This window comes from Balaenoptera musculus, chromosome 4 (genome assembly GCF_009873245.2).
Source record: "Balaenoptera musculus isolate JJ_BM4_2016_0621 chromosome 4, mBalMus1.pri.v3, whole genome shotgun sequence".
NCBI lineage: Eukaryota > Metazoa > Chordata > Mammalia > Artiodactyla > Balaenopteridae > Balaenoptera > Balaenoptera musculus.
In genome coordinates, this window is record NC_045788.1 from 66,570,524 (window position 1) to 66,597,293 (window position 26,770).

General features: G+C 36.3%; 1 protein-coding gene across 5 annotated transcripts in view; it reads left to right on the forward strand.

The window, feature by feature from the left end:
* Positions 1-1,278: 1,278 nt before the first annotated feature.
* Positions 1,279-26,770, forward strand: part of TP63 (tumor protein p63) — a 223,640-nt gene continuing 198,148 nt past the window's right edge. For 2 of the 5 annotated variants that reach the window (XM_036851102.1, XM_036851103.1), the window contains exons 1-2: positions 1,279-1,498; positions 1,726-1,800. In XM_036851102.1, the coding sequence (XP_036706997.1) occupies positions 1,739-1,800 (62 nt within the window). In that variant the 5' untranslated portion in view covers positions 1,279-1,498; positions 1,726-1,738. Of the gene's footprint in view, positions 1,499-1,725; positions 1,801-3,692; positions 3,752-26,770 lie in introns of those variants that run through there. The other 3 variants (XM_036851106.1, XM_036851104.1, XM_036851107.1) reach the window with 3 other exon arrangements.

A 26,770-nucleotide genomic window follows, 5' to 3' on the forward strand; every position in this document is an offset into this window, starting at 1 on the left:
TTTTACAAATGGGAAAGGCCGGGCACTTGATGGGACTTGGCCATGCTCAAAGGAAATTGAGTATTTTTAATTTAAGAACTCTATATACTCCGGTCATCTGTATTTGCTAATAGCAGGGAATAAAGCCAAACACTTTAACTCCAATTAACAAATCTATAATTAATTAGTAAAATGATCTTCCCTCAAATTTCCCATTTTGTAGAACAAGCTGTTTGAATTGGCTGGGGCTCAGGCCGGCATATTTGTGAATTTCACAATTCACAGATGTTAGACACCCTCAGGCTAAGTAAGGAAGAGAATGTCGAGTTTTAAATAGCTTCTCCCTTCTATCCTGGCTGAAGCAACAAATAAAATACTTTTATGAAACACATTTTGAACCAAAATTTCTCAAAAGGAGATGTCAAATTGCTCTGGAAATGACTTTAGATTATCTCACAACTTTGACAACTTCTGATGTCACCAATTTACGGGTCACCTATGGTTGGGGGTGAAAGGAGGTTATGAACTTGCCATGTTAGTGACACTTGGGCACGCTGTTGTTTTTTTTTTTTTTTCTGTTGGAGTCTATTTTAATTTAGCTTCTGAAACATATTTCATTCAATATCCAAATCCACAAAACCATGATAGGTTTACAGCCTGTATTCAGAAAGGAAGTGAATTATTCTGTATGTAGATTTTTTGATATTATATTAATTTTTGGATATATGAACAAGTTAACGGTTTTACTCCAAAGTAGCTCGAGCCAAAGCAAAACCAAAACCAGCAAAAACAATGACATAAATAAGAGAGTGGGAGAGACTGAGAGAGATGGAAAGAACTCGAATGTTTTCAGTAACAGGCAATTTGAAATAATTTTGTAAGCTTTAAAATAGTTGAAAATAGTGCATTTTTTTCCATTTTAATATTACTTTAAGAAAATTATGTGTGTGTGTTTGAGGTAGGATATTTGAAAAACTCAATCAAGGTTATTATTTTTTTTTAATTTAGGGAAAGCAAAGCTAAGGGGATATGAATGGGTATCTCTTTTAGTTGAGATGAAGAGTGAGTTCTAGGTTAAATATAATCAAGGAATTTCCCTGTCTTTGCTATTTGAGATTGTGACCACAACAGGCGGTTGGCTGAAAGGGAGAATGAAGGGTGGGGGGAAGGGGGGGTGGAGGTGGAGATGAAGAAAAAAAACAAAACAACTTCCTAAGCAGCTCTGTGAAATATTTAGTTCCAGAAGCAGTTACAGAAGCCCTCAGATCAAATCAGTATGCAGAGACAAGGAAACATTAATTAGCTGGAGCAGGGTGGACACTCATTAGCTCTTGTTCTGTTGTGAAAGTCCAGGCTGCTGAAATTAAACTCTGATGCCATTCATGCCAGCATCCAATCACCAGAGAGACCAGAAGTTCAGAGATGACTCCAAGTTGCCAACAAGTGTGGCCACTATACGACAAGGACTCTAAAGCCGTGGTAGAGGGGGAAGAACAACTTTAGAGAGGATGCCCAGCTGGTAAGATTCGACTGTTTCTGATGTTTTAGTCCCTTGATGAATCTCATTGGCTCAAATCAAGAAACGCTCCGCCTCTTTGCAAATGTGTGTGAAGGGGGGAAGTGTCTACCCTTCTATGTCTGATAGCATTTGACCCTATTGCTTTTAGCCCTCTGGCTTTATATCTATGTATACACAGGTATATGTGTATATGTTATAATACTGTTCTCCATTTGTTGATATCAAAGAGAGTTGAAGGAAATGAATTTTGAAACTTCACGGTGTGCCACCCTACAGTACTGTCCCGACCCTTACATCCAGCGGTGAGTTTAAACGTGACGTAACTTCTATCAAAACTTAACTGGAGTGCCTTGTGTATGATGAGTGTTTCTGCTGTGTACAAAGAGCAGCCTCTCTTTGTTTATGAGCACAGTGATATTATTTTGCACTTTCTGTGGACTTAAAGTGGTCTGTGAGCATCTCTTCTAGTTTTCTTTTTTTAGTTCTTATCTGGATGTACAAAGTAACGAAGTTTGTAGACCATCTTCCCATGGTTTCTTAAAAAATGGTCACACCATTTTAAGATGTTTAAAATCTGTTATTTGCCTAGATCAGCACTCACCAACCCAAGAAGAAGACATTTCATTGGACAGGAATAGAATAGTCTGTGGATGATCTTCAAGTCAAAAGAAACACAGAATAATTTTGATTTATACCTTAAAAATAGATAAATAGCCATTGTTATACCAAACAGACTGTGGCTTGTCATTTTGGCTCTGTGGCATATTTTATTCTTGATTTGTTTTGTAACAAACATCATCTTTTGACAAATCTGACTTTTAAAACTTAACAGTTATACTCAATTTTATTTCTGTTTATAGGAAGGAACGTTTGCCTAGCACTAAGAGGGAATACTAGTGAGCATGCACGATGTGTGTGTGTGTGTGTGTGTGTGTGTGTTTCAAATTAGAGTTTGCTATTTTTAAACTGGTAAATGAAATCTGAACAGTGTTTTTCCAGTCATAAAGTTATGGGAGATATTCAAGCCGTATGTAGCAGTGTGATGTTGTTAATTTAACAGCATGAGATTTGATGTTGGAATTTCATACTTTACTTTCTGAGACTAATGAGGGAGGTCCTCTGATTGCTGAAAACGGTGTGGTTCCACAGGAGTTAACTTGTCATTCACGATGGTGCCTATTAGAGCCTCATCCCAGCAGTCTAGTGGGCTCTCTGGCCAGGACTCACGGTCACATTGCTCAGGCAGTTAAGGAAACTGTGTGATCTTTTTTCATTAATAAGATTTGTCACCATGTAAACATTAATTTGGGCTATATAGACGTAGCTTCTTTTCCTGTGAGATGTTTGGTGGGCTGTGTGAGACAGCAGAAGAGCAAAAGTAAGAGGGAAATGTAAATGGAATGGTTGACAAAGTAAGAAAAGAAAGGAAGAAAAAGGAAAGAGGGAGAGGAAGCAAGTTTGTGGTCCTCCAGGTTGAAATGGGAAATGTGAATGGTGATTTGATTCCTGCCTTGCTGTGTGCCATGAACAATAGTAGCAAAAATGAATGGCTCTGGAGTTCACGTTCTTACATAAGATTTCGTTGGAGTTGGGGAGTGGGTGGGTAAAAAACAAAACACTAAAGATTTTCTATTTCTCAAAGTTTTATCCAGCCTCAAAATTTTCTACTTCAATAAAATCTTTGAAATAATATTTCTAAGAGGATAATTGTGATGAAACATTTGCTGTATAATGCTTCCCTTGATGGCGTCTTTTTTAAAGTAGGTGCATGGATCTCTCAGCTCTGGAAGAAATTTTTTTCTATTGACTAGCAACCCGCATGTCAATCATGTACACCTCTGTCCAGAGGTATTTCTAGTGATTGATGAGGGAAGCCTGTAAATACAAATACATGAGGAAATTGCTTTTCGGAGTGTCCCGGAAACCGGTTAATTCGTGGAGCAAATATCACCTCAGTTTTTGTCAGACTGTAAAATTTAAAATAATAATAGTACTTTAAAAATATTTTAAATTTTCCTGAATCCCTGAACTTTAATCTTGGTGAATGTCACTTTTGGGGAAAGGGGGACATGTTGGGGAGCTGTGAGATGGTGGTACAGGGTGGTCAGGGAATATTTATTTGCCAAATAAATTGTTTTAGGCAAGATTATGTACTTTCCATTTGTAATAGAAACTTAATCCCCAAGTAAACGAAAGAAAAATATTTGTTGCCGAGCATCTACTCTGTTCAAGGCACTGGAAATACAAAAATGAGTAAGATATAGCTGTAATGTTTATTTATTTTATTTTATAGTACTTATATATTTAATAACATATATTTGCCTCATGTATTTTAACTGCTTTGTCAGATATTTCAAGGACTGAATTACTACCATTTTTCTGTCTAGACTACTTAGTGAATAAATGAATGAATGAATAAGTGGGATATCACTATAAGAAATCTATAATACTATATATTGTCGAAGCAAGAATCAAACAATATTCTCTTTGATGCCTAAGGAGTGAATGAGTTTGAGCTGGTTTTTCTAAGCAGACAACCCTTGCAGTTCTCAGTTTACAAAATCTATTTTAAGTAAGACCAAATTTAATCATTCCATAATCATAGTCATCTACATAGTTAAATTTGTCTTTTTCCTGACCTTGTCTTTAGAAAGAAATTATAAAAGAGAATTTTCAAAAAAGGAAAGAACAGGATTTCTTGTTATTTTTAACTCTAAGCTACCTTAATGCATAAATGTCTTTTTATCAAAAAATAGAATAAATGAGAGCTGCTATTATCATTTACTACTGAATGTTAATGCCATTCTCCAAAACCCAATTTTAATATACATTTCAAAGTATGATGGTAATCATTCTCTCAGTCAAAATTGAGATTTCACCCTCTGTTATTTTTTCCTTTGCACCTGAACATATTGACACATTATGTATTTAGTTGTGCTCTGATGTGGATGCTAATTTACTCTAGTCTTTACAAAAACTTTTCTGAAAATCAAAACAGTACTTAAACTATAGAGCTTAGATTTCCCCTTTGATGCTATTGACCATTACAAGAAGAAGAGAAGGTGGACAAATCACAAGTTTTGTAATTTTATTGCTAACTTAATTTTAACAAAAATAGATGAAATTATGCAAAATCAATAAATAAGAGCCAAAGGGTAAGATACAGTTTCCTTATAAATTAAAACCATATACAATGAGTTCTGTTTACTTTTTGTTAGTAAATATTCAAAATGAATCCAAAATTTAGCATTTTACAAGTTAAACTTTTGTTAATTTATGGTTTGGGCTATAATTTTGGGTCTTCTTGCACCCTTTAGTTTTTAGAATTGCCACCTAGTTTTTAACATAAATCTCTTTAACCAAGTAATTCTAAAAGACAGATTAAATTCCTCCAAATATCATCTTGAAAATAAACCAGTTAAAATGATAAAAAGGAATCCAGATTAAATTTTGAAACACTGTGATAGCTGAGGACTAAAAATAAGAGAAAGTAAAACATATTACTATTTGAACCACTTGTAAAATGATTTTGAGTTATTTTTCTCAGTCACCCTCTACTCAAAAGAAGCTTGAACTGTTAAAGTACTGTATGGATGAGTAAGAAGTATTTCCTTTGTAAATTACATATTGATTGTGAATTTTATGCTTTACTAGCTTAAAGGTCAACTTTATTAACTGTATTTTCTAAATATATCCCAAAAAGAGTAGGAGGGGAGTGGGTGACAGTGAACTTACAATGGAGGATCATTTTATTTGTCAAATGCAATCACATAAAGACAGATGTAGTTCTGTGTTGAGTGTCTTCCACTTGCTTCTCCACATCCACCCTACATCCTTCTTGTTCTGAATCCCAGGAAGCTGACTTATGAAGATTGCATTGACAGTTCCTTTCTCCTCTGGTTTCCTCTTGGGTTCAACCAGTGGGCACCTCTAGCAGGAGATCGAAGGGCAGGAGGAGAGTGAATTTGGGGTATATGTTTCCCTGCTGTTCTGCTAGGTTTTCTACTAAAGGCTGCAGGTCCTGTAGGGGCTCTTACCACAGTTCCGGACATCTTGAGTTTGAGTAACTGCTCTCTCCTCTCCTTTTCCTTCGAGCATAGGAGTGGTAACCATTTGTAGACACTGCTAGCTCCAAAAAGCCATACCATATCTCTTCTCCCTTGATCAATAGTCCCTTTATTAAACTATCTCCATCTGCTCTTTTTTCAAATGCTCTTCTTCCTCCCAGGATCATACCCAGTAGAAAAAAACATGAAAAAGTTGCCCATAGTGTTGTTTACGTGCACATGGAAACTTCAAAAATTGATATAACATTTAATAATATAATTGCTGATGCCAATTAAGGATGTATCCATCCATTTCAATGAGCAGACCAGTTTTTAATAAGGCTAAACCATTAATTTTAGCTAGCTCCAGAATCACTAAGTTTCTCTGTCTGACTGAAAGGAATGAGCCGACATGCTGCAGTCTGTGTAGGTTGTTAAGTCAGTACTTGAAAAGAAGCAAGGCAGAGGACAGGAAGAGCTGGTTCATAAAGAAATACAAAGGTACAGTTTATCAGCAGGGACTAATGTAGCCACCAGTTGTAGTCAAGAAAAATCTGCCTCCAACCCTTATAATTTTCACAAGAATACATGTCAAAAGACCTTTATGACCCACTGTAGTTAGCCAAAAGTATGATGTATTATAATTCTGTATGCCGCTCCTGAACTGTGAGTGCATTTAGATGGCAGAGAGGCAGGGAAGTGTGTCAGCTGAGGGCACATAGGACTTGTCAAAAGACTATTATCCAATAGTCATAACTCCACCACTCATTGATTATGTGACCTTCATAAAATCACTTAAGCTATCTAAATCAAAGTTTCCTCATGAGGTAAGTAGGGATAACAACTTCTGGCCAACTGTTCACAACTAAGACATTGAGAATTAAATATTAACCCAATCAAAGTCTGAAATGCATCCCCTTAGGGTATTGCTTAGCTCTACTCTTGTGGGTATGGCACAACAGTGAACTGGAGATTCCTTCCCAGCAACAATTGTGTCCTCATGGAGGCATACCTTAAGTTCCATTTTGCTCTATATCATCTTTAAATTAAGCACAAAGATGATTATCAGTCTTGACATGATCTTGTCTTGTCTCAATTCTTCTGCTTTAGAATTGAGAAATCTAAAACCTTAGAGAGGTTAAGTGATTTGCCCAAAATCACACACACAAAAATAGTAGCAGAACCAAGTCTAGAATTCAAGTCTCTTCCCTGTTCAATGCTATTTCTACCACAGAACATAACATGTTATTAGGTGTGTATAGAACTTTATGATTAACAAAGTGTTATTCAACACATTACATAGCTGATCCACTGGGGCAGGTGTGGTAAGCAAAATAATGGCCTCCAGAGATAGCCACGTCCTAATGCCCAAAACCTGTGAATATGTTAACTTACACAGCAAAGGGGTATTAGGTTGCAGATGGAATGAAAGCTGCTAATCAGCCGACCTTAAAATAGGTAGATTATCTTGGACTATCCATGTGGAACCCAGTGTAATCGCAAGAGTCCTTAAGTGGAAGTGGGAGGTAGAGAAAGAATAAAAGTGATGTGAGGTGAGAAAAGACTCAACAGATTTTGAACATAGAAGAGGATCAGGAGCCAAGGAAGGCTGGCTGTCTCTCGAAGCTGGAAAAGGCAAGGAAGCACATTTTCCTTTACAGCCACCAGGAGGAACACAGTCCTGCCAACACCTTGATTTCAGCCCGGTGAGATCTGTATCAGGCTTCCAACCTACAGAACTGTGAGATAATACATCTGGGTTGGTTTAAGCCACAAGTTTGTGGTAACTTGTTACAGTAGCAATAGGAAACGAATTCACCACGTAACGGATTTTTATCCTCAAATTGTAGGTATGGAAACTAAAACTTTGTTTTGATTTGTTTGTTTAACTAAAGTATTCCATGAGCTTATTTATTTTCTTGGTGCTGAGTGGGGAAGATAGAAGGTATGAGTAAGATACCATCCTAGACCTCAGGGAATCCAAAGAAGAACTTCACACATAGAAATACTACAGTGAAATGTCTATTTAGGTCTTCTGCCCATTTTTTGATTGGGTTGTTTGTTTTTTTGATTTTGAGCTGCATGAGCTGTTTGTAAATTTTGGAGATTAATCCTTTGTCAGTTGCTTCATTTGCAAATATTTTCTCCCATTCTGAGGGTTGTCTTTTTGTCTTGTTTATGGTTTCCTTTGCTGTGCAAAAGTTTTTAAGTTTCATTAGGTCCCACTTGTTTATTTTTGTTTTTATTTCCATTTCTCTAGGAGGTGGGTCAAAAAGGATCTTGCTGTGATTTATGTCATAGAGTGTTCTGCCTTTGTTTACCTCTAAGGGTCTTATAGTGTCTGGCCTTACATTAAGGTCTTTAATCCATTTTGAGTTTATTTTGGTGTATGGTGTTAGAGAGTGTTCTAATTTCATTCTTTTACATGTAACTGTCCAGTTTTCCCAGCACCACTTATTGAAGAGGCTGTCTTTTCTCCATTGTACATTCTTGCCTCCTTTATCAAAGATAAGGTGACCATATGTGCGTGGGTTTATGTCTGGGCTTTCTATCCTGTTCCATTGATCTATATTTCTGTTTTTGTGCCAGCACCATACTGTCTTGATTACTGTAGCTTTGTAGTATAGTCTAAAGTCAGGGAGCCTGATTCCTCCAGCTCCGTTTTTCTTTCTCAAGATGGTTTTGGCTATTCGAGGTCTTTTGTGTTTCCATACACATTGTGAAATTTTTTGTTCTAGTTCTGTGAAAAATGCCATTGATAGTTTGATAGGGATTGCATTGAATCTGTAGATTGCTTTGGGTAGTATAGTCATTTTCACAATGTTGATTCTTCCAATCCAAGAACATGGTATATCTCTCCACCTATTTGTATCATCTTTAATTTCTCTCATCAGTGTCTTATAATTTTCTGCATACAGGTCTTTTGTCTCCTTAGCTAGGTTTATTCCTAGGTATAGATTGCCAACAAACACATGAAAGAATGCTCAACATCATTAATTATTAGAGAAATGCAAATCAAAACTACAATGAGGTATCACCTCACACCGGTCAGAATGGCCATCATCAAAAAGTCTACAAACAATAAATGCTGGAGAGGGTGTGGAGAAAAGGGAACCCTCTTGCACTGTTGGTGGGAATGTAAATTGATACAGCCACTATGGAGAACATTATGAAGGTTCCTTAAAAAACTAAAAATAGAACCACCATATGACCCAGTAATCCCACTACTGGGCATTTACCCAGAGAAAACCATAATTAAAAAAGAGTCATGTACCACAATGTTCATTGCAAGTCTATTTACAATAGCCAGGACATGGAAGCAACGTAAGTGTCCATCGACAGATGAATGGATAAAGAAGATGTGGCACATATATACAATGGAATATTACTTCGCCATAAAAAAGAAACGAAACTGAGTTACTTGTAGTGAGGTGGATGGAACTAGAGTCTGTCATACAGAGTGAAGTAAGTCAGAAAGAGAGAAACAAATATCATATGCTAACACATATATATAGAATCAAAAAAAAAAATGGTCATGAACCTAGGGGCAAGACAGGAATAAAGACACAGACCTACTAGAGAATGCACTTGAGGACACGGGGAGGGGGAAGGGTAAGCTGGGACAAAGTGAGAGAGTGGCATGGACATATATACACTACCAAATGTAAAATAGACAGCTAGTGGGAAGCAGCCGCATAGCACAGGGAGATCAGCTAGGTGCTTTGTGACCACCTAGAGGGGTGGGATAGGGAGTGTGGGAGGGAGGGAGACACAAGAGGGAAGAGATATGGGGATATATGTATATGTATAACTGATTCACTTTGTTATAAAGCAGAAACTAACACACCGTTGTAAAGCAATTATACTCCAATAAAGATGTTAAAAAAAAAAAAAAAGAAGAAACACTACAGTGAGGTGCAAGGAAGGGTAGAAGGCCCTGGATGTGCAGACCGCGGACTGCAAGTGCAAAGCACCCACTCTGAAGGCAGCAAGTTTGAAGGGTGACTTTGGTTAGTAGCATCTGTTAAGGTTTCTCAAAATGCTTCATAGGGAAATACATTTGACTCTTAGGAGGTAACTGAAACTGTGATGCTCAATTTCAGATTCAGGAAAATACAGTAATATACACATTCACTTCTGATGCTGTCAGGAATTCAGAGAGCTGTTACATGGATACCCTGAGACTATGACTTGATAAGTCCAGGTGGAGCCTCGGAATTGCATTGTAAACAAAAACAAACAATTTTGATTCATGTACGTCTCAGACCACTCTTGGGAAAAAACAGCTGTAGGCCTTCTGGTGGTATAAGTTTCCCAGTTAATTTTAGGTTTAAATTACACTGATGCCTCCCTCTGAGAAATTGAGGGTGAGGGGAAGGAATGCAAAAGCAGCATTTTTATCAAGCACACCAGATGATTTGTTTGTATGCACACCCAGTTTTGAGACAGTGAGACAACTTGGACCCAATGTCCCAGTTGAAGCTCGTAAAAAGGTACCCCCAGTGGTATGAACAGCAGAGACCACATGCCTTTCCAAAGACAGACTTCATGTTTTCACTTTACTTAAAAGCCAAATGGATTGTGAGATTAAAGTGGCAATTTTCAATCTGTTTCAAGTCAAGAGAGCCAAGTTTTTGATTAGCTGTTTTGTAGCTCAAATTTGTCCTGACAGGGTTTCTATCTCCTTTAAAGAACTCACCAAGGAATACTCCTCAAGCAACAAATGATGGATGGATAAAGCACTATAATTATGATCAAAGTCCAAAGACTCCAGCCTATGTAATTATGCACTTCCCAGACTCTGAAAGTCACTTTGTTCCATTTAAAATAGGATGAGACATGGACATGGGGTGGTGTGTACTTTTTGGTTTGTCAAGTTTTGGGAAATGACAGTTATTAACATTTCTGTTTTACCTTAAGCCATAATATTTGGGGGATAATTTAGAGGGAGAGAATTTTCACTCTATTCTTATCGTTTGCCTTCCATTCTCCACTTACATCTGACTCTTTTTATTATGAATTAGACTCTTTCAAGTTCAGAATGAAATAATTAAGTTTAGAAGAAGAATTACGAGGGCTGAAAATCTCCTTGCCACTTTAAAATTTCTCGCATCTTTTTTTGTTTCAAATGAACAAACTTAATTTGTCAAGTTGAACAGCACCCATTTGCACTTTCCATGAACTCGTGCAGCTCTCTCATAATTGAGGGCAATACCAGCATTATAATAATAAGACTGATAAAGCATTTTGAGCCAAGAAGTACAAAATTGGGGACTTCCTTGGTGGCGCAGTGATTGGGAGTCCGCCTGCCAATGCAGGGGACACGGGTTCAAGCCCTGGTCCGGGAGGATCCCACATGCCGTGGAGCAGCTAGGCCCGTGAGCCACAGCTGCTGAGGCTGCACTCTGGAGCCCGCGAGCCATGGCTGCTGAGCCCACAAGCCACAACTACTGGGGCCCGCACGCCTGGAGCCCATGCTCCACAACAGGAGAAGCCACCACAATGAGAAGCCTGCACACTGCAACAAAGAGTAGCCCCTGCTCGCCACAGCTAGAGAAAGCCCGCGCGCAGCAATGAAGACCCAACGCAGCCAAAAATAAATAAATAAATAAAATTTTAAAAAAAAAGAAGTACAAAATTGGAAGCTAGTGTGATAATTTAATCAGCCACATGGTTACCTAGAGTAGATTTTTTTTTTTTAATTTATTTACTTTCGGCTGCATTGGCTCTTCGCTGCTGCACACGGGCTTTCTCTAGTTGTGGTGAGTGGGGGCTACTCTTTGTTGCAGTTCACAGGCTTCTCATTGCGGTGGCTTCTCTTGCTGAAGAGCACAGGCCCTAGGCACGTGGGCTTCAGTAGTTGTGGCACGCGGGCTCAGTAGTTGTGGCTCACGGGCTCTAGAGAGCAGGCTCAGTAGTTGTGGTGCACGGGCTTAGTTGCTCAGCAGCATGTGGCATCTTCCCGGACCAGGGCTCGAACCCGTGTCCCCTGCATTGGCAGGCGGACTCTCAACCACTGCACCACCAGGGAAGCCCTAGAGTAGATTTTTAATGTAAGCTATTTTTACAGATGGTGATGTAGATTGAAATAAATAATAGAATGCATACAAATTTATGATAGGGGTAACACTGCAATAGAGACTTTTGTCTCTAAAGTTAAGTGTGTCATGTCTTAAGTTTGTTGATTGTATTTAACTTATCCCCCATGTTGATTGTATTTAACTTATCCCCCAGTCATATCCTGACATTTCATCAGGGTGGTCAATTTTTAGAGCTTCCTTAAAAATATCAAGCTTTAGATATTTTATTTGAAATTCAGCATTAGCTTTTCTTTTTCTTTTCTGACTCAGTGTTTCCAATTTTGTGCTTGAAGTTAATAGTGTCATTTACTTCTTAACTACCTAAATAATTTATTGAAGCTTTCCATGGGAAAACTCACTTTCTTCCAACTTTTTTCATTGCAACCTCCCTTAAGTAAAAAGTGCTAATAAGATGTATGTTTCCATTTTATTTTTCTTTTGAACACTTTTATCTCAGGCAATGAATGAAAAACTTTCTTCTTGACAGGATTTTCAAACTAAATTATGAGCAATCAAAAGTCAGCATCTCAATCTAATGCGATATATCTATGCACCTGCATAAGCTATTTTTTAGTATCCTGTAGAGGCTGATGTGGCTTTAATGACTATTTCAAGCTTAGTGAAGAGATCTCACTGGATGACTTCTCTTCACATTAGCACTGGTGTGAATGTGGCGCACTTTATAGAATCTTATGTTGAATCATGTCTTCACTGAGTGAAAGGCTTGTCTATGAAAGCACTACTTGCCCTTCTATCTGACATTTGAGGACCCACCTTATCTTCCTACATAAAATGTATATACAGTTTTACCTCTAAATCTTGAATATTTTCCCTCTCTACTTTTCTCCTCCCTTTCTTCTTTCTCTCTTTCATAGAAGCTCTGTATATCTTTGCTTCTTGGGAATATAGAATATTCCTGAAAAAGCTAAAAATATCACAAAACAGTTTGTTAAAAACTAGTTCAAGCTTTGCTCTGCAAAAGTAAAATTGGGACATTTTGTGAGAGAAAATATGACAGCCACGTATCAAAAATAAAAACACCAAAAAACTGACAAAATATATAACTTCTGGATTTTATTTAAAAATGTTTTTTAGTATTGATATCTAGTTTATCTGAGTGGCTAAGCAAATTTTAAAGGAGTTTTGTAAGTTAGCAAATATTTAAATAAACTGATAGATATTGTTTGTTGGGGTGACAAGGAGGAATAGAAAAAAGGAAATGATAAAGGCTTAAATAGTCCAAGCTTATTGGAAACTACAAAATTATTCAATAATGTTCAATAAATATTTATTAAATGAATATATGATAAGAAATTTAAAAATTCAAAGTTTTTAAGTACTGGTTTTTGCTATAGCAGATCTTCTAACAACATCTGAATTAAGTGCAAGTTAAAGAAAGATCTTTGAAGCTCAGGTCGAAACATAAATGTCAGAGCACTTTAGATATTCTCAGATGAAATATTCAGATAAAAGGATTTGTGACTTGATATTAATGATATCAAAAATTATTAGAGAAATGACATGTTCTCAACAATAGTAGAAGCCAAAAATCAAATCTAGTAAAACCGTTGTTTTCCATGTCGTCTTCTAGCTCCATAATTTTTATAAATTGTAATCATAAAATAATTTCAATATTCTATTAAATAAATTACATAAGACCTTTCCATTTGTCATATATTATGTATTTATGATAAGTAACCGCATAAGGATTTCATCATATCAATGCAACTTAATACATTTATTTCCCTTATTGAATATTTAGGTTGGTTATTATAAATTAAAAATAGTATATAGCCACCTTTTTTGAGTTATTTTCTTGGGTTCATTTCATGAACCAAATATTTAAGGAAAGCAACTAATACATGTTCAATCTATATAAATTGCTGTGTAATTTACCCTTGTTATTTCATGTAATCTGTTTTTTCTTAGCTACGTAATATGCCCAGTTTGCAGATGAGAAAATGATGCTCAGAGAAATGACTAGCTGAACCAAGATGACTTAACTAGTATGTGGAAGGAACTCTTTGTATTTTCATTTTTACCTGAGTCAGAATTTGAAACAAGGACAACCTGATCTAAAGTCTTTTCTGTTTCCTCCAGAATATGCTGCCAGCTAAGAAGTAGGAGGGTTAGCAAATAAAAGTGTATATACTTTTTCAAGTTTCTGGAAAACATTGTTCATTAAAAGGGTATGCCAATAAATTTTGCCTAAGAGTTCCAGTTTTAGATATTACTTTAAAATTTTGCTAATTTAGTAGATGACATATGGTTTTAATTAGCACTTTTTTTTATTATTAACCAGGATAACTACAGAAACCACGATTACTAATTTTCTAAGATCTCAACTTCTGATCCTGTATTTTTAGGAAATGAGGATGAGACATAAGCCACTAAATATCTAGCATTTATTGAATTCTTATTATGTTTCAGAAACTGTTCTATGCACTTTACATATTTAATTTTACACATTTAATTCTCAAATCACCTTAAGAGGTATTTACTAGTATTATCTATTACTAACCAAGAGACAGTAGTATAATGTTTAAGAGACTGGTTTTTGTGACCAGGGTGCCTTGGTTCAAATTCTCTGCCAGTTGTTAGATCTTCTAACTTAATCTCTGTGTTTGTTTTCTCATGCATGATGATAGTCCACCTACCTGTGTGAGTGGCTTTGAGAATTAAATGAGTTAATTATACAAAGGACTTAAAGACAGCAACTGGCACATAGTAAGTGCTGTATAGGCAGTAGCTCTTATCCTTATTCTACAGATGAAGACATTGAGGTACAGAGAGGCTGTGTAATCTGCCCAGGTTAAAATAGCTGGACACTGGTGGAGATGAGTAGGATCCTGATTTCTATAACATGATTTTTTATGGTCATACCTTAATTAACTCTCAGTAGATTCTATGTAGGGATGATTTTTGTCCTTAGTTTTTATTTCTTTGTTTTTGTTTTTATTTGTTTGTTTGTTTTAATGCTTAGAGACCCTAAAAATTAATTATTTAACATTCTAGAAAAATGGTTTGAATCTAAAGAGAAGAAATGTTATGAAGGATAATTTTTACCATTAAAACAACCCAGGAAAAATTTTGAAAACAATCTATTCTGTCTCTGGATATAAATGAGTTTCAGCCATCCTAACTAGGATGTTATACACAAGGATTCAACTTTGAAAACTTGGAATTGCCCACTTTGGAAGCTCGGGACCTCTTACTTCAAAAACTCACTTTTAATTGTTTTCTAACTGTTGTTGTTTATTTTGAATCACTACTTTTGCTCCCCCATTGCTGTTAATAATTCACAAATCCCTCATTCCCTAATTTCTGTTATGAAATTTGGTGACGTAAATAGAATCCTCTTCCACATTCTCTCAACTCTATCCAAATTAATTCAGCTTTTATCCCATTTCCACTACCCATGTGACATTTTTTCCAGTGTGGTATTTTGACTTGCCACCACCTTGACCTTTTGTTCCTTGTACTCCTCTGCTAGCTCGTCTTAACTGAAAGCTGTTCTTTCTCTGAAAATGCCCATATTACCCATTGTTCTTCAGTAGAAGCAAAGCCTTTTTATTCAGAGGGCCAAGAGATGGACCTAACATATTTCATGTTCAGCACTGCTGTTTTCAGATCATTGTTTACCCACCATCACTCATTAATTTCATGTCTTCTGAAACCTCTTCCGTCAAAGTGATTTACTGAACTTCATGACAATGCACTGACTGACTTTAGGAGCTTCTCCTCGGTAACTTGGCTCCATTTTCTTCTTTACTTCTGCCAGCTCTTTGGGAACTTCAGTATCCTTTTGATGTCCTTCCTATAATGTAGTCTCACATTTCCTTGGCTTCCTTAACTCAAGGAGCTCCCATTTCTGCTCTGTTCCAGTTACTTCCCATATAACCATGTCCTGGACTTCCTCATTACTGGAAGTTATTCCAGTCCCAAATCATACCACCTCACACTTCCATTTCTGATCAAAATCGATTGTCCCTTTCCCTCTCTCACACCCCCAGCCTGCCCTGAACCTGTTCTGTGTGCACACTCTCACAGGCTCCCTGCAAAAACCCCATCCCTTCTTCAAGGTTTGTCTTAATTACTGTTTATTTCATGAGTCTTTTGTGCATATTTCCTTACAAGTTTCTGTCCACCTACTAAACCCTCACTACTCAAAGCGAAGTACATGGAATATTACAGAATCTGGGGTCCTGCATCAGTCCTACTAAATGAGAATTTACATCTTAACAAGAACTCAAAGGGATTCATGGACACTAAATTTGAGAAGCACTGCTCTAGCCCAGTAGTCCTCCAGGTATAATCCTGAGATCACAGTAATAGCAGCACCCAAGAACAAGGTAGAAATGCTGATTCTCAGGCCCCATCTGAGCCCTACTGAATCAAAAAAAAACCTGGAGTTGTGGTCCAGCAATCTGTATTTTAACACACTCTTTAGGGGATTCTGATCACACTGAATTTTGAGAACCTACTTATACAACTTTCAAGTGGTGAGACTGTCTTGTTTATTTTGATATTCCTTGAGTGTATATAGCAGGTGCTTTACAAATGCATAATAAACGAAGAAGTGAATGGCTGAGTGAATAATGCTTTTGCTTATCATTGCAAATAATGTGTTATATTTCTTTTCTCATATGCCATAGAACTTTATTTATATTTCTGTAAAGGTATTTCTATGTATTTACTTAAAAAACTAAGCTCTTAACTATTTCTGAATAGATACCGTGTCTAATATTGAGTCCTGAACATAGTAGGTATTCAATAATTGTTTAATTCAGTTAGAATGTTTTTGTTCTACATTTTTATGTTTTTGTTCTCTCTCCCTCACTCTTTATCTACCTTTCCCTTACTTGATACATTGTTTCAGATCAAGTAAAGGACCAAATAGGAGATACAAGGCAGGCAGGGACCTGACCTATTGGAATTCATATCCATATAACAACAGAAATAAATCTTAGGGAAAAAAAAGTTGAAAAAAGTGAAGAAGGCAAATGAATTGGGTTTGAGACTAGAGGTGGTGGCTGGCCACACCTATAATCTATTCCCTGACAAAATGGCTTTGGTTGTCATGTCAAACCATATGAGAACGTGTGCAGTGCAAACACTACTAGAAACCAGAGGCAACTTGGGTCTGAAACAAGCTTCGCTAGTCATAAGGGAGGGCTATGGTTTTCATTGCCTAAAGAACTCTGTTCAGTCTCAACCAACGAGAACCCTGAAATGAAATTGTCAGGCTGGGTAACTAATGCTGCTCTTGGCAGCAGCAGCCCATGGATTCTTTTCATTGAACAGGGACAGACTATAAATAATAGCATTTGTGTCACACTTTGTCACTTCCAAGAACTCCAGAAGCACCAACAAATAGACACCAATGTTCTATGCCAGGTTGCAGGTGGATATACAGGTTTTTTATACTCAGGGAGGAGGGTCGCTGTAACCAGATAGGAACCCAAATCATGATGTGGTTCTTCAGTTTAAGATTTTAGGCTAAAAATGACTATTCTGTCATTTTGGACTTTTTCTTAATTAGTCATGCCCTAAAATTTAGGTCTTTATTGGGGCATTAAAAATTTCTAACATAGTGAATATCTGTGCTAAAACAATGACTGCTTCGTATGTCTCAGTTCTGTGATGAACAGTTCACCAAGGTCATTAAATATGACCCATAAACTAGTTCCAACTATCTCCCTCTTAGAGTGCCCAACTCAACAGGTCTTCCTCTGGTGGCTTTTCTAGTCACACACTACAATCCAGAGGGCTGATGGAGGGGATCAATTGTTTGTGTTTGCCTAGAAAGCCATTTCAAACTCTACATGGTTGTTCTCAGGAAGCCGACTATCCCTTTTGCCATTTTCCTGATCCTACGAGGTATGGCTGTCTGGTCATTGTGCACGCAGCCCTCCTAGGAAGGCAAAACCCAAAGGATGGGACATTGTCTTATATACATAAAAAAAGCCTCTGCCTTTCTACCTTTCCTCCACTCACCCCCTTGCTTTAGCAGTTTTCAAGAATAGAAAAGTTAGCACTAAAATTCATTAGTTTCAAAACAAGTGGACTAAAGAATATGCATGAGTTTTAAAGATATTACTATTTATTTCATTTGCAATGAAAATTTTGCTTCTTTTAAAGAAATCGTATTAAGAAACCCTATGAGATCAACTGCATTTTGTAAGAAGCTTACAGATTTCTGCATGAAAAGATTAACTAACTAATTTCAAACGTTTTTACAATAATATTTCTTCAAAGGTTTATTATGATAATCTGCTACTTCAGTGGGAGTACATATTTTCTATAATTTTAAGCAAAATATATTTATAGTATCAAATTTTTGAGCAAAAAAATAAAAGAGGAAGGAGGAGGAGGAGAGAAAGTCTTTCAATGGCAGTGCGTGCTCAGATGTCATGGCCTCTTATTTAACTGCAACCTCACCCCCTTCCCCTTCCACTTTTCCAATCCCCAGTTCCTTACTATGTTATTTTGTCCGTATAATACACATCACCTTCCAAAATACTACTTCATTTACTTATGTTTATTGTTTCTTACCTGTCTCTCCACAGTGGAAGGTAAGCTCCATGCAGATATTTGTCTGCTTTATACCCTGATTTATCCCAAACGCCTAGAAAAGAGCCTGGCACATATGGATGCTCAGTGAATAACTTGTTAGTTGAATAAATTATGGAGAAGCAGTTAATTAAAAAATCCTTAGTCACTGATGCTTTCCCTGATGACTAAGGTACAACTTCTTTAAAATGACTGAAAAAATCTGATTGAAAAAAAGAGTTTTTTCTTTCATCAGGGATATGAGGCTTAAAAGGGTGGTGACCCAAAGTCACAGAGCTGGTGAATGGGAGAGTTGGGACTTAGTCAGCACTTCACGTTCAGAATTCAGTGTGCTTCTCACTAAACTTTGCCGCTTATCCTGTTTGTAAGCCTGGATATCTTGTTTGTCCAAATCTCTCATAATTTTTCAGGGTTTTATTATGTAAAACCCTTTCACATATAGTATTTGAGCCACAGAGCTATTATTAGTTACATTTTATAGATAAAGAAGCTGAAGATAGGGAGCCAGTGACTTGTCAAATATCACACAGAAGTCTAATTGAGGGCAAAGGCAGGACTAGATTCCTGGAAGCTAATCTAATAGCCTTTGTTATTACACATTTCTCTTGCAACTGTTGACTTAAAAAATGTACTGGGTACCATCTATGCACCAAGCCCTATTCCAGGCACTAGTGAGCAAAAACTCATCCCCGCTGTCATGGAACTGATACTTTCAGTTCACAAATAAGCACATGATGTGCTGGGTAGTGCTAAGTCTCTGCATAAAAGTGAGGCAGGATAAGGGCTATGTAGAGAGAATGACAGGTTTGGAAGGAATCCTATATGAAATGGGATGTCATCTAATAAGTCCTCTCAGATGAGGTGAACTTTGAGTAGAGATCTGAAGAGAATAAGGAAGAAATCTGGGGAAGAGAGAATTCCAGGATGCGAGGAGATTGGAGTGGCTGAAACAGCGTGGGCAAGAATGGAGAGATGAGATGAGATCAGTTGTTAGGGAGCAGGGCTGCACATCTAGATGTAAAAAAGGGTTGACTTTTCTCTCATAAGAATTTTATTGTCTTACATTTTAAAGCATTACTTTGGCTGTGTGCTATGTGGGAAACAGACTGTAGAGACCAGATGTAGGGGCTATTGCTCTAGATGAGAATTGATGATTCTTTGTACTAAGGTGATAAAGAGTGGTAGTATCAAGGATACATTTCAAAAGATGACCAATAGAATTGTTGAAGATTATAGAGAAGGACCTTATTTGGGGCTTGGGTGTCATCCATAGAGAGCATCTGGTTTCCACAGCATGGTATTACCTTAGTGAATACATGTCAATTCAAAGCTAACTCTCAAACTTGAAAGCTTAGAGGCCTGATGCTTCAGCACAAGATCATTTCTTTGTTAACACTCAGACTGATATATGAAAATGAGAAAACCAATGTATTATCTCTTACAATGGGAATAAGCTTCCTTTGGCTGATAAGCATATTCTTTTTTTTTAATTTTTTATTTATTTATTTATTTTTTGGCTGTGTTGGGTCCTCGTTTCTGTGTGAGGGCTTCCCCCAGCTGCGGCAAGCGGGGGCCACTCCTCATCGCGGTGCGCGGGCCTCTCACCGTCGTGGCCTCTCTTGTTGCGGAGCACAGGCTCCAGACGCGCAGGCTCAGTAGCTGTGGCTCACGGGCCTAGCTGCTCCGCGGCACGTGGGATCTTCCCAGACCAGGGCACGAACCCGTGTCCCCTGCATTGGCAGGCAGACTCTCAACCACTGCGCCACCAGGGAAGCCCCATATTCTTTTCTTGTAGACATATTGTAGGGGATAGCAAATTGGATTCAGGATGTTGCTAGATGAATATGACATGGCAGAAAAATGGAGGTCAATGGATAATTTGATAGCCTGATAAATCCATCTCCATATAGCTAACTCCATAAAGATATACACACTGAGAGAACCATATAGATACTCATGTTCTTGAGCCAGAATATACATGTGTCAGGACAAAGCTGGAGACCCAATAAAATGTACCTCTCTTCTTGTTCCTCAACCCTGACAATAACCCACAAATTCTCTATCCCTGACTACACATTTTTCCTTTAGATATGTTAATATATTTGATCAGATTTCACTCTATTTTTGGCCTAAGATCATTTCTGTCTCTTGACTTTGCCAATGAGATCCAGTATGTTTCTGTTTTACTCACAAAAGGCAATTAATCTTATTTCTCAGTTTCTGAGTTGTCCCCATTATTTGTCACTATTATAAACTATCTTATATAATTCTCCTAAAACTCTGCTCAATAATTATCTGCTAAATTTAGACAAATTGAATCAAAACAAATACAGTTTTCTTTTCAAATCATGGTACCTGCTGGTTGTCGTGGTGGTGGTGTTCTTATTATAATAATAAAATAACCTAATTTCCAGATGTCTCAGTTCAGTCTACCTAAAACTAGACCTTTTTGGATATATGGTATGTTAGTTTTTATGAGCTGTAATTATTAAGCAAAAATTCCTTTAATTTTCTTAAAGATTTTGCCCTAAACCATGTTTTATTTATAATAAGATGCTTGTCTATAACCTTTATATATTTAATGATTAAATATAAAGAGATTCTTAGTCTTTGTTATTTTAAACCCAAAAGAGTATGTTAGAAAGAAACATCTCAAGTCTTTCATGTGGTTCTTTGTACTTGGGGGAGAAATGGTTAAATTTCAGCCCACCCTCCACTAGGGCTGAAGAGATTAAATAATCAAATGATGATTAGATTTTCTCTTTATGCGTGTTTGTTATTCATAGAACATTCTATATACCTAATCTCCCATTTATTTGTGAGACAACTTTGTGCTTATTACCTAAACCTGGGAAAGCATAAGACCCGTTTGCCAGCAGTGTGTCTTACAGTACAAAACCAGTTGAAGTATCCCACTAAACATATGAAATATTTACTTAAGTAAAAGAGTGTTAACATGAAGGTTTTGAATTTTTAAATTTATAACCATTCTAAAGAAGCAAATGACAAGGGATTATTCATGACAAAGTGAAAATATAGATTATTAAAATGGAAATGTATATTAAAGAAGATGAGTTAGTTATATTTTCTTTTACATGCTATAGGACAATAAAATCATTTTAATCTTAAAATCAAAACATGATTATTTTGTTTACTGGCTTTGATATTAGAACATAAAAGTATCTGAGGTTACTAGATACTCATATCCTTTAGGATATTTACTAAAGGGTAAAAAGTGTACAAATTGTTGGTATGTATATAATTATTTTTGAATAAAGTAATTTTAAGAAGTATTTTTCAGCTGAATCTTTGTGGGAGAGATATATTACTAATGTTTACCTTGAAAGAGACTAGAGTTCTCAGATATACCAATGTTGTAATGGCTTTTTTCCAAAAACATCTATCTAAAAAAAATCCTAAAGAAATGATCAATAGAATAAGTTGGAAAATAGAGAAATCATAAAGCCCTTTCATATTTGCATTAATGACCTACATATTTAGAAATCTCATGTACTGAGATACCTCACACCCAGGTTTCAACATAAAATTTCCTGGCCCAACTCTTTTGTGTCATGTCCTCTTATTTTCCATTGTCACATGCCCTCAACGTACTTTTTTGTTCAGCTTGATAAGCTAGAAGGGATCTTAATTGAGTTAGTGGAGAGAAGCCAAAGTTTTGCTTTTGCATTCCACTGAGAACACCTGAATGGGAAGGTCATGGGACAGTTCTTGAAATGTAGCACCCTGCAATGAATTTTATAGTAATATCAAGCCTTGATCATCAGTTAGCACGAAATGCCATAGCTAACCTTCTCATAGACTCACAGAATTTGTGGAAGTGAAAGGAACATTTGTCATAATTTTTAAAGCTATCTTTAGTTTACTGGAACACAATTAAATGGAAGTTGAGATATCTGCTTCTGTAAAATCTTTAAAAATTAGAGAGACTTATGGTTTAATTTAACTCCAATATGCAAGGATCTCAGAGACTGTAACTTCTCTTACAACAAGAAAAAGTTGGACTGAAAAATCAACAACTTTTCTTGTACCTATTAGAAAAGTGAGGTTGCAAGACAAATAGCCACCATAAAATCTGAAGAGATAGGTTCATCCAGAGAGAGACACAGTAGAGATCTGCCTAGCTGCAGCAGAAGCCGTAAAGTGGTGGGATCATTTAACTGATTAATTGCTGGAGGTTGTGTCCACTAGCTTAAAGCAAGAGACCCTTTGAACTGCAGTCTTGGAAGAGACCCACGCTTTCCTGGGCTTCTACTGGGAACCCCACCAGGTTCTTACTATGATTATCTGAGTAAGATCCCCCATGGAAGGGAAGGGAAAGAGAAACCAATGTGAAATAAAGTGTTCTCTATAACATCACAAAAGGACTATTATCTAGAGGGAAAGACTGCTGGAGGCTCATCAGTTGGTAATCTTCCCTCTCAGGTCCCATCCACCCTTAATATCTTAGTAAGGAGGAAAAATAACATCATTGAGAGGGGCCAGGGTTTCAAGAAAATAGATTGGGAATACTGGAGTCAGAAAAGGGAATAGAGGTCAGGAGGAATAAAGCTATTCTAGTGGAGAAACACTTGTGAAGATCACATCCCTATGTTACAGATCCACTAAAAGACTGAGGTTTAATTAGAATCAAATAGAACCTTTTTCCTCCCCAACACCTTATCACTATACCAAGTGCACTCCAGTATAACATCAGTAGATTACACCTGAAAGATCTGTGAGTAAGAGACTTTCACAAAGGAATGCCCAAAATCAAAGGAAGAGCTAAAAATAAGGACACTGGAGAAATTTGAAGCCTCTTACACCTATACCTACAGAAACTTTAATCACAGTCTGACTTCTAACAATATTAACATAAATCATTAAACTAAAGGAAAATTTACTTTTACATGTCCAGCTTTTGACAAAAATTTCAAAGCATGTAAAAGGTAGGAAAGTCACAGTTTGAAGAACAAAACAATCATAACCTCAGATATGACACAAGTGTTGAAGTTATCCAAGGGGAGATTAATGAGTTAAGGGCTCTAAGGGAAAAAGTCAAAAACATGCAAGAGCAGATGAATAATATAAGGGAAATGGAAAATTTAAGAATGAAAAGGAAATGATAGAAATCAAAACAATGTAACATTATGATTTATTTCAGGTATACAAGTCTGGTTCAACATTCAAAAATCAGTTTATGTAATCAATCACATTAACAGGCTAAACAAGAAAAATCACATGATTATATCAATAGATGCAGAAAAAGCATTTGACAAAATCCAACATGTATTCATGATTAAAAACTCTCAGCAAACGGTGAATTAATGGAACTTCCTCAAGTTGATAAAAAATATATTTTATATATATTTTTTGTATGTATCTATGCAAACAACCTACAGCTAACATCATACTCAATGGTGAGAAAATAAAAGCCTTCCTGCTAAGATCAGGAACAGGCAAGGATGTTCCCTTTCACCATTGCTTTCAACATAATATTTGAAGTCCTAACTAATACAGTAAGTGAAAAAAAAAAAAAAAAAAGGAAATAAAAGCGTACAATTTGGGAAGGAAGAAATAAAACACTTTGTGTGCAGATGATATGATTATCTATGTAGGAAATCCAAAAGAATCAACCAAAAAAAAAAAAAAAAAAAAAAACACCCTCCTGGAACTCATAAGCAATTATAAGGAAGGCTGCAGGATATAAGTTTAATATACAAAAGTAAATTGCTTTCCTGTATACCAGCAGTGAACAAGTGGAATTTGAAGTGAAAAACAATGCTATTGACATTAGCACATAAAAAAGGAAATACTTAAGTATAAATCTATCAAAATAAGTACAATATCTATACAAGAAAATCTATAAAACATTGATGAAAGAAATTTTAAAAAATGGAGAGATAACCCATGTTCACAGATAGAAAGATTTAATATTGTGTCCTTCCCAACCTGATCTATACATTTGATCCTTGAACAATGTGAGGGTTAGGGACTCCAACCCTCCACACAGTCAAAAATCCGTGTATAACTTTACAGTTGGTCCTCCATATCGGTGGTCCTGCATCTGTAGATTAATTAAACAAACTATGGATCATGTATTATACTACTTATTTATTTTAAAAAATCTGCATGTAAGTGGACTCAAGCAGTTCAAACCTTTGTTGTTCAAGAGCCAACTGTATATTCAATACAATCCATATCAAAATCCCAGGAAGTTACCTTGTTGATATTGACAAACTGATTCTAAATATTATATGGAGAGGCAAAAGACCCAGAATAGTAAACATATTATTGAAGAAAAACAAAGTTGGAGAACTTATATTACCCAAGCTTAAGACTTAAAGTAATCAAGACAGTGTGGTATTTGGTGAAACAATAGATAAATCAATGGAACAAAATAGCCCAGAAATAGACCCACCTAAATATAGTCAACTGATCTTTGACAAAGGAGCAAGGTAAGTACAATAGAGTAAAAATAGTCTTTCAACAAATGGTGCTAAAATAAGCAGACATCCACATGCACAAGAAAAAAAAATAATTCTAGACACAGACCTTATACCCTTCATAAAAATTAACTCAAAATGCATCATAGACCTAAATGTAAAACTTAAAACTGTAAAACTCCTAAAAAATAACAGGAGAAAATCTCGATGACCTTGGTATGGCAATGAATTCTTAGATATAACACCAAAGGTGTGATCCATGAAATAATTGATAAGCTGGACTTCATTAAAATTATAACTTCCACTCTGTGAAAGACAATGTCAAAACAATGAGAAGACATGCCACAGACTGGGAGAAAATATTTGCAGAAGACATATCTGATAAAGGACTATTACCTAATATATACAAATGACTCTTAAAGCTCAATAATAAAATGAATAACCTGATTAAAAAGTGGGCAAAAAACCTGAACAGACACCTCACCAAGGAAGATATACAGATGGCAAATAAACATATGAGAAGTTGCTCAACATTATATGTCATTATGGAGTTGCAAATTAAAACAATGTGATACCACTGCACATGTACTAGAATGGCCAAAAAACAAAACACAACACCAAATGCTGGCAAAAATGTGGAGCAGCATGAACTCTCATTCATTGCTGATGGAAATAAAAAATGGCACAGCCTCTTTGGAAGACAGTTTGGCAGTTTCTTACAAATCTAAACATACTCATAAAACACAATCCAGCAATTGTGCTCATTTGTATTTTCCCAAATGAGTTGAAAATGTATATGCACACAAAAACCTGCATATGGATGTTTATAGCAGTTTTATATCAGTCTTATTCATAATTGTCAAAGGCTGAAAACAACCAAGATGTCCTTCAGTAAGTGAATTGATAAACTGTGGTACATCCAGGCAATGGAATATTATTAAATGCTAAAGAGAAATGAGCTATCAAGACATGAAAAGACATGAAAGGACCTTAAATGTATATTACCAAGTGAAATTAGCCAATCTGAAAAGGTGGCATAATGTATGATTTCAACTATATGACATTATGGAAAAGGCAAACCTATGGAAATAGGAAAAGGATCAGTGGTGACCAGGATTTTTGAGGAGCGAGGGTTGAAGAGGCAGAACACAGAGGATTTTTAGAGGAATGAGAGTATTCTGTATGGTTCTATAATTGTGGATACTTATCATTATATATTTGTCCAAAGCTACAGGATGTACAATGCCAAAAGTGAACCCTAATATAAACTACGGACTTTGAGTGATAATTTGCCAAGTTAAGTTCATCATGTCACAAATGTTCTACTCTGGTTGATGATGGGGGAGACTATGAATATATAGGAATAGGTAATATATGGGAAACTTCTGTACTTTCTGCTTAATTTTGCTATGTACCCGAAACTGCTTTAAGAAATAAAGTCTTAAAAACAAACAAAAAATGAACATAGATGCAAAAATCCTCAACAAAATACTAGCAAACAGAATCCAACAGCACATTAAAAGGATCATACACCATGATCAAGTGGGGTTTATCCCAGGAATGCAAGGATTCTTCAATATACGCAAATCAATCAATGTGATACACCATATTAACAAATTGAAGGAGAAAAACCATATGATCATCTCAATAGATGCAGAGAAAGCTTTCGACAAAATTCAACACCCATTTATGATAAAAGCCCTGCAGAAAGTAGGCATAGAGGGAACTTTCCTCAACATAATAAAGGCCATATATGACAAACCCACAGCCAACATTGTCCTCAATGGTGAAAAACTGAAACCATTTCCACTAAGATCAGGAACAAGACAAGGTTGCCCACTCTCACCACTATTATTCAACATAGTTTTGGAAGTGTTAGCCACAGCAATCAGAGAAGACAAAGAAATAAAAGGAATCCAAATTGGAAAAGAAGAAGTAAAGCTGTCACTATTTGCAGATGACATGATACTATACATAGAGAATCCTAAAGATGCTACCAGAAAACTCCTAGAGCTAATCAATGAATTTGGTAAAGTAGCAGGATACAAAATTAATGCACAGAAATCGCTTGCATTTCTATACACTAATGACGAAAAATCTGAAAGTGAAATTAAGAAAACACTCCCGTTT